This window comes from Varroa jacobsoni, unplaced genomic scaffold (assembly GCF_002532875.2).
Source record: "Varroa jacobsoni isolate VJ856 unplaced genomic scaffold, vjacob_1.0 scaffold_1145, whole genome shotgun sequence".
Taxonomy (NCBI): domain Eukaryota; kingdom Metazoa; phylum Arthropoda; class Arachnida; order Mesostigmata; family Varroidae; genus Varroa; species Varroa jacobsoni.
In genome coordinates this window covers 197,087-206,561 of record NW_019214047.1, presented here as the reverse complement: position 1 = coordinate 206,561, position 9,475 = coordinate 197,087, and the positions used below count along the sequence as shown (strand labels likewise).

Below are 9,475 nucleotides of genomic sequence, written 5' to 3'. Positions count from 1 at the left end.
TTTAGGTAAATAAGATATGTCATAGAGTAACTACTGCTCCTTGAAGGTGGTGATTAGGCTGGTCAAAAAAATTGTTTATTTTCTATAATTGTTTAAATTTTCCTATTGCCGGAGTCTTATTTTAGCCATTGTATACAGCGAGAACTCGAACGGAGGGAACTGCTTGATGTAATGTCTTAGATTACTAAATGCCTCATCTTAGTTCACCATCGTAGGTTGTCGTCAACGTTGTACAGTGAACAATAGCTCGCCGTTTCTGAGAAATGAGCTCTGAAGGCATGACTATGCTTCAGAATGCAATATTACTTTTCATTATCCTTCAAAATGGCGTTCAGCTCCGAGAAGCACGCTGTTACAGTGATAAATTTCTGCATGATGCATCAATATGAGGCAAACGAAGGAATAGAAAACACAAAACTTAGCTCCCTCATGTGAGTTTGATGACGCTAAAAGAGTTATATACGCTCGTATGTAAAAACACTTGATGAATACGAAAACGGACCTGCAAGAGACCCAGAATCCATGCCGAAGAATGGCTGTGTTTTTGATCAGTGGCAACTTCAATTGACATTCGCGTTTCTGCTTTGCCAGACAGCTGCTTCAAGTTTCCAGAGAGAATAAGATAGAAAAAGTCGTAGCAAGTAATGACGAACACTTCGCTTATTATCGAATCATATGACCGCGTCTTTTATCAGGGTAAAGATCAAAGATACTACTTTCTAGCGAACCTAATATTTTTTACTATGTAAATGAGTATACAGGTAACTAACATGGTTTGCTTACTTGATTCAATGCTTCTTGATGTTTATTCCAATGTATTAGATACTGTCCGTAGTAGAGGACACATTGGTAAGGCAAAACGTGTTAGATACTGAATGCTGATTTCTCTCATTGTTTCCAGGATAAGGCGGGGTCCTCGAGCGCATTTGCGAGTACGACAGTTACCGCACCCTCGGCCGAAGGCGGGGCAGAATCACCCCCCGACGCAAAGCCACGCCTCCACACACCCCGGGCAGAACACCCTATCTTCGGTAAGCTGACACGTTACGTTCATTAATTATATGACAACAATAATTATTGCCTGTTATGAAAGCACCGGTGCTGAGAAGTTTCATTTCGTTTAAAGAGCCGCATTCACATAGATTTGCTTGATATACAAACCACTTGGAAAGGACTGAGATGTCCTAGAGTTACATACTATTCAATGCAATCGAATAGTGTGAACGAGTCTGTGTCTCCATCGAAAATGTTCCGTCGAATCTATTTCAAGGAAATCTTCGACGCAAGACGTTTTTGGTCTGGTTTGTTTACTGATGCGGACACCTTTTATCCCCGGTCAATGTCATCGTCATTAAGTTGATGAAGTTCTTTAGTTAAAGTTTTGGACGGTGTTCAATTTACTGTGTAGATACGAGTACCTTTTGTGTAAAGCAGCTTCACTTGTGGATCTAATTATGCAGCCAGTATTTGCGCCGCTTTTGTTGGGGACTGTGCACCTGCCTCGAGAGAGCCACGTGAATCCGCTATCAGATCCGCTATAGTTACTGCCGCGATGCGACATATTTATGCATGCTCCTCGAGGCGATAAGCACTTGTCCTGATCTGGTTTTCGCCGGTCGGTGTGTAAAAGTCAACTTAAATCGGGTCGGATTGGCTCGAATTGGCCAACAACCACTCATAACGGACCAGATCGAACCTACAATGTTACCAGATGATTGTTATAAGATTGATTTAAACGTCGCACAACAGTAAGTATGCTCATTGTGAGAATACTCCAGGAATAGTAGAGAGATATAACCAGAGAATAAACCAGGAGTAATACTCGAACGATTTTAGTGATGTCCGATGTTTTTTAGTTACTTCAAATCATGGTATACTGCTAGCTCTTTCTGCGCAGTTGTACCTATGTAGAATAAACCCAACCGATCTATTAGCCTAACAGCATCAGTGATATTGCATCATTACGTTTGTACGATAACATCGTAGATACGATGCGTGACTATGACAAAGTTTGCTCTTCTTCTTTGTCTTTGGCGCGCGCTCTCGCTCTCTCACCCTCTCACACGCTCCTTTTCTTTCGGCCTGAAAAAGGAGAACCGACTCCGAAGAGCAGACTCCTTAAACTGCGTGCCGACCACGACTGATCTGTCTATACGAGGTTTGAGCCCTTTCAAGACTGTGTCGCCAACTCGTAGTCGACTGCGCTGGCGGCCATTGAACGTTGTCGAGGCGGCGATGGCGACAATGACGCCGATATTGGTTCTGGGCCCTGTGGAGGCCATGGGTTGTAGACTGCTTTCACTGGGGTGGTCGCTCAGGGCTGCTCACGATGCTTGGCTAAGGCGGCGGCAGTGTGGCATCGCTCTCCGCGACTCGTCGTTGCTCGCTTCGTGGTTCTGGTGTCTGCCTGTCTGCGTGGGCACGATCTGTATCTACTAGTACGTCGAAGAGCTCTGATAAAATGGCTGATAAGACGACGCAGCCGAGAGAAGTGCTAGAGGTAGTGGTGGGGGGAGAGTAGAAGAAGAGACCTACGGCACAGAGAGGCCGGGCGCTTTGTTCCGAGAAAAGGTGTAAATGTGCCCCGGTCAAACAAACGGCCAAGCGAGCGAATCATCAACCCATCGGGTGGCGACGATAGCGACAGATCGAGCAGAAGCGACAACCAGAGTAAAGACTGGACGAAGAGCAGAAGACTGCTAGCAAAGGAGTAGATAAATAATGTACTGGCACATAGAGAAATTCATAAGAAAAAAAAAATAACTAACTGAAATAAACTACAGAGCAGTGTAAAATAGATAACAATAGCATTGCTGTTTTTGGTTAGTTTTAGCTTTCCGCTTTAGTGGTCACCGCAGCAAGAAACCTAGGATTAGTAGGTCACCACGAAATCACTGTGATCTCGGAAAGAAAGACAGAATGGCGCGGGGATTGCAAGGTATCAGCATTAGTAGGCTAACTAACAGCAGTGTTCGTCACCGTTTCGCCAATCCATGATAAAATCCTCCTAATGTTATTTAATGCCATATCGGCGTTATATCTTCTTGATACATGTATGCACTGATGAAGAAGTCAGCATGGAAAAAGTAGCAATTTTTACTGGCCTTAGTAATCGTGGACCGTGCCTTTTCTGCGAAGCGGTTACTACTTTTGATTCCATTAACTCAATTCTTCGCGTTGGTCTCAAGTGAAATGTTATATTTGTCAATTATAGGAAAAGGCAACGCACGTAGTTTCGTTTCCACTGAAATTCTCATATTTTTTAAAGAATACCCTATGAACGAATTTCCCAAATTGCTCACCAGGCTAGTAGTATAAAAAATTACCAATAAATCGACTATTTTCATTCGTCAATAGCTAACATTAACCGTTAGTCACGGTTCTCTCTTGAATCACTAGCAATTTTTTTTTTCTCGCTAGGCAGTGCAAGCCATGATCCATGATCCATGCCATGCCATGCCATATCTGGCGTACGTGAGCCAGAGCAGTTGAGTCAGTGGTAGTTGGAGTAACGAGGTTAGATATGCCGTAATAACAGCAGCCCTAACTATATGCGCACATGGGATCTTGCATAAATGTAAATCGATCGATCGATCGATCGATCTAAGTATAGGGAGTCTTTCGTCCGCCTGCGTAATAATAATAACAATTGTTGTCATGACAATGGTACTAGTACGAGCTGCTGTTCCATAGCGGCTAGACACCGCTAGGATCGATTTGGTGATCATTCAATTTTATAAATAATTTCGTAAAACAACAAACAATCGCGGTCGACGTGTGTATGTACGTCAACACTGGTAGTCACGATCGCGTTGGACGGGACCAGATTTGACCAGGATAAAAACTGGGACTATTAAAACGTAATAGGAACGAGCTTAGGTGATTGTGGAACATACCATCTAGGCGCCATTCGGGCACAGTATCTAGCTGTCAATTGTTATTGCGTAAAATTTAAAAAACCCATAGGAGAATCAGTCTCATAGCTTACACGGCTACGCCAAGTTCACCTTTTTCTTTATTTTCTGATTAAAGCAATCGATTTTTGCCAGCAATCTACAGTAGTACTGACATTCGTGTCATCAGTGAGCGATCTTTTATCACCCCCGACTAGTAAGCGGCATAACTATTATACCAACTGAACGCCTGCTCAAGCGACAAAACGGATTGCAGATCCAGCAGCACGACGAACACACAGACACGAGATAGATCGGCTATGCAAATATAATATGTGATCATAATCACCATGACCGCAACTCATATGTCTGGGACTTACGGGACAGCGGCGCCGTCAGATAGCTACTAGACAGAATTTTTTTCATAGAAATAGAAGAAAATCACTGGCTGGTTTGGCGTGGCAAACGTTCATCCATCCGCGGTGGTAGGGGCAGCAATACGAGCAATAGTTGCCGTGCTAATAACAGCAAACGACCGCCGGGTAGGTTGGTGATCTTGCTCTTGCGAACATTCGAGGAAAGCCCTACCTGCCCATAGCAACGCCTTCCCGCCGATTCCGAGGACGCTTATCTTCCACGATTATGTCGTTCTTCCTTCTTCTTATTCAGCCGTATTGCTGCGGTCGCTACCTGGAGGGCGATAGACGGTAAACGACCAGAAAGAGCCTAACGGTGGCCTTAAACATCGAGGTTCAGAGGCAAGCGTAATGTCGCGCTTTTACGCTACTGTATTTCATCGAAGTCTATTTCACAATGATAATTGTACCCGTAATCATTGTTATAGCCGTAGCGGTGACAGCTGCGATGATTGCTCTCTCTCTCTCTCTCTCTCTCCCCGCTGCGGCAGCCGCCAACGACCTAATTGTTGGCAGCAACGAGCAAAGGCTAAGCGGGCTTTATAACCGACCGTAGCGACCCATGTCACAGTTCTAATACAGAGAAAGAAAGCATTAACTTTTATAATGGTCCTGGTCGCCGACGCGCAATGGCAGTGCGCCGAGCACGCCATACTCCTGTTGCCGTCTGTCTTTTTCAATACCGTTCGTTGCCTGCTTCTTACCGCCGGTCCCTTTGTCGGTCTCTATATGGAACTAAAAACACTGTTGCTCGCAACAGTAGCCTTCGAGAAAACATTGCATCAATCTTCCATTGCCTGCTAGTACACAAGCTAGTCTAAATACAGTACGCTAACCTTCTAGTATACCGGCAGTGTATAACAGCTGCTTGTATCGCTGCTAATGATAGTAATGTATGGATAAAAGCTTGGGCGGGCCAACAGTGGCGTTCGTTAATGTCACCACAGTAAAGCCTACTCCATTGTACTGGCCGCCAACGATTGAGCTGTTTCACACCGTCACAAATCGAAGCAGCAGCAGCAGCAGCAGTCGCAGTGTTGTCTGGCGACGCCATCTGCACTCGAGGGTCGCCGTCGTCGTCGTCGACGACGACGACGACAAGGACGAAGACAGTAACAAGGCAAGAAGTGAGCGGCCCTGTAGAGGCATAGGAAACAGAGAGATTTACTATATATACAAATCAACCTGCGTGTCCAGCCATTGAGTCAGATAGCTCGGCCGCTCATGTCACATGATGTCTTAGCGAAACACTAATTTACATGTCATTCTAACATATATAGAAAACAGAGGAGTCATAATAAGGACGTAAAAAACTGAACCAGAAGACTGGTGTAAACGAAAATAGTTATAGCAGAAGATGAGTATGCATTTGAAGCATGTCTTAAGTGTTGTGATGATTTCTTTCAGGCTTCGACACCTTTGGATACCCGGGAGGATGGCCGCTTGGAGGCGGAATGGTAAGTCTAATACGTAACGTTAAAAAAAAAGAAGCATATTTTCTATTAGCACAAGAACCGTGACCGCCTTCGACACAGTCAATTAGTCACCGAGGGCGGTTGTTACAGGTCAAGGGTTCAGACCGTGAGTGTTCTTTAGCCTTCAAAAACATCTCAACATTTTGAAATAAAGTGAATCTCGACTAGTTTGAGAGCTCCATGCCTGGAAGTAATATCGATGATTGACGCGTTACGGAAAGGCTCATTAAGGCAGAGAGTCGTAACGGCTTTAGTGCCACAGTGAGTAACAACTTCTCATAACGCCTTTGCGATAGACGCAAGTGAATGTTTGCGGCGCTGTCTGGGTGTACCATTTGGTCGCTCAGTGTTGTTCTAGCCCCAAGGCATCACTGATTCACTAAGTGGGTGTGGAAAGATGTACATTTTAAATTTTGCACTAGTTAGTAGAAATAGGGAATTCGGAGGCTGCGGAGTTTCGTCGGCAGAGTCAATATATCTCTCTGCCATGCTACGTCAAAGGCTCTGTATAGCCTTAGAGAATCTTTGGCGTCTACACAACTCAGGAAAAATTACGATTTAAACGTATAAATTCTGCGAACAGAGGCAAAATACTGTTCTTTTCTCATACGCTGTACTCGACTAGTCCATAGAAGACTGATGCCGGGGCGAGTCTATGCGAGGGTTGAATTTTGTGTAATTGTGCCAGCGAGAGGATTTGCGTTTATGACGACAATAGCGCTGGCTCCGGTCAGCAGCCTGAGAATCGTCGATGGAATGAAAGGTGACAGTAAATGTTCCTATGTGTTCGCGCAAGTATGAAGATGGAGCGGTAGACCGAAGGATGGGGGGTCACAAGGTATTTGGTGTTACGTGCTACGATCGTAGTAGTGATTGGCCGCGCCTGTTCATACGCATTGGCACACACACGCACAGTGTGATAGACAAGCTGAAATACATGCATAGAACGTGATGTTGTGGACGGTTTCGATGGAGGCATTGTTGTGCTGGACTCCTCTATCCGAACCTCATTTTCGTGGCGGTTCGGCGCACAAACCAGCCTCACCGAGAGAGAAACGGAGACATCAAGAAGGAGTGGTAGGTCGGGTCGGGTCGACCTGCGATGCACCTGCACTTGGTGCGAAGCCAAAAGACCGTTCGTTTGCAAGGACAGCGACAGATAGCAATGACTATTGACTCGCCGAGAAATTCCTGCGCGGCGCTGCTCTCTGTTCTGCGAGGAGCAGTGGTCTCTATCCAGATTTCTACAGGTTCCTGCGGATCACTGTATGTAGCTAGTCTTTCAAAGGGTGGGATACTATGGGGTTCATGGAGAATTCGGGGGTGGCAGTTCACTTACGAACACTAGTCCGTCTCCCGTGTGCATGATAAAGAAATGTGACCGATCCGCAGGACAGCTAAGCCAGAGTCGTAGAGGGTGCTTGTTTTCGTATCCAAGTTGCTTTTCGATCAGCTTCGCTCTGTGACGCCACGGACGAGCCCCCAAAAGTGAACGAGAGCCGATGGAAAGAACGAGATGAGGTCAAACACTCCACCGATTTTTCTCTTTGTCCCGCGTCTTTGATCGAAATTGAAAACGCTGAGAACATCTAACGTTTTTAGGATTGTAGGCATCAGCGGCACGTTGGGTAACAATGCGCAAGTATCCGTACATACATACATTATTTGGTTATAATCGAAATACGAGATCTTCCAAGGTGTACTACATATATTTATATATATATATATATATATAGTACGCAAGTGAAAAAAGGAGCATAAGCATTGCACAAGCTCAAGCGTCTTGCACAAGCGTCAATTGTGTGAAGCGGCCAAAGGTGAAAATGACGATAGCAGAAAAACAGGAGTGCACTTAGGCTACGGGCAAGCTTAGCTTGATTAGAGGCTATAGCAACAACAAGTACTGAGACAACAACCAGTTGCTAACACAGCAAAAGCACTTACGTGGAAAAACATTGTCTATTAAGCGCATGCACACAGCAGAACATTCAAGTATCCTTGTTGTCGTCCCCCTCGACCACTTGAAGTGATGGACTGATAACTCGTAGCTATATAGCCATGCTAAGGGGGATGGACGAAACCACTGAGAATGGCGGATATAATAGTGACTTGGTTCAAAGGACGCCTTTGTGCTAGGTCTTTAGGACAGGCACGTTTAATCTGGTATATTGTGGTTGGGCCAACAGCAGTGACCAGGCGCTGGCGCTCATTTTGTCTCGGCCTTCTCCCATCATTTCCCTCTTTTTGAATGGGGTGATAAAGATACTAATGAAGTGTTTACATCGAGAGACTGAGTCGTGACCATTAGTCGCCTAAGAATCAACCGAATGCCGATACTGCGTCATGCCACTCTGAGATCGTTTCAGCGGCGCGGTGGCAGCGAGCAATACGCGAACAAAACGATCCTATGCGTACGTGTGATGGCAGAAAAGGAAACAAAAAAAAAAGGAAGAGATTTTTAAAAATCGTACGATGGCTGCTGTGTATCGGCCCGATTCCCGCAGCGTAGAAATCCACATTCGATTCGCATTTTGTAAAATTCCCGTCATTGCTGCTTGTAACGTATTGTCAAAAATTTTAAAGCTACCGCCACTACTATGACTGCCACTAGCGCCTGTTAGTGCCTGGAGGGAAGCTGGCTGAGGAGATCACCTCATATATACTCAATGATATGTATGTGCGAGCATACGGATTGGCCCTTTCTATTTTTGCAGTAAGTAGTCTATCGGCGCCTGCTTGCATGCATAATTTGCTACATTCATTGAGGGTGACATTGACGCATAATTTTCTCGCCATGCGAGCAATCTATACACAGAGGGAAGCCATTGTAGCTTGGATTAGCTTCACATGCTATTACGAATTGTGACAGTGCCCAGGACGCGATGTCGCACAAGCGAGTGGTCTAGTATGACTTCAAAATTTTCGACCACTGGAAAACAATATGCTGTGCAATTTAACTTGAACTCTTTGTTATCATTGTTACGCTTTATGCCCAACAAACTGAGACAAAAATAGTTGTGATGCTTAGGTTATCAGGTTGAACTCATTACTGAGCTTTCGTCAACAACAACAACAACAGCAACAAAATGTCTGATAAGAATAACTTTTAAACCGTATTGATCGGCAAGCTTAGCCCAAATACTCAAGCAGCCCTACCCACCCAGCTCCGCCCTACCTACGATAACTGAGTTCTAAAAATCAATGACTTATGTATAGCGAAACAATCTATCTTCCTTAGGTTCTACTGGCCATAGTTACAGGTGTTTGCATCTGATATGTCGACATCTGGTTGTCTACGACCTACGATAGCGTACGCTTGTATAAATAAATACGTACTGTGAGAATGCTTCACGCTGTCGTAACACAACACTCATGCGTTCACACTATGTGTTATTGTTGTTTGAAATAACATTAAATTGTCGTTTGTTTTTGACGTGTCCAGGTGATGGACGTCACGAAACTACAGTAGAAGCAGCAAACCACTGTATCTACTATTTGCCGTCTGGCTAATCAGCTCCGCGGGGCGTCGCTTTTTGGTTTGACGACAACGCACTGCTACTGTTGCTGAACTCCCCTTAGTCTCAGTTTTGTCCTTGCATGTCTCTTTTTTACTTTATTATTACCGACATTACAACAATAGTTGGACTAGCAGCAGAAGCAACAACAACAACAACAACAACAACAGCAGAAG

At 44.8% G+C, this 9,475-nt stretch overlaps 1 protein-coding gene across 3 annotated transcripts in view; it reads left to right on the top strand.

The window, feature by feature from the left end:
* The window catches only part of pan (transcription factor pangolin), a 139,445-nt gene that overhangs the window by 9,253 nt on the left and 120,717 nt on the right, over positions 1-9,475 (top strand). For 2 of the 3 annotated variants that reach the window (XM_022845069.2, XM_022845070.2), the window contains 2 exons: positions 902-1,031; positions 5,717-5,766. In XM_022845069.2, the coding sequence (XP_022700804.1) occupies positions 902-1,031; positions 5,717-5,766 (180 nt within the window). Of the gene's footprint in view, positions 1-11; positions 697-901; positions 1,032-5,716; positions 5,767-9,475 lie in introns of those variants that run through there. The other variant, XM_022845073.2, reaches the window with a different exon arrangement.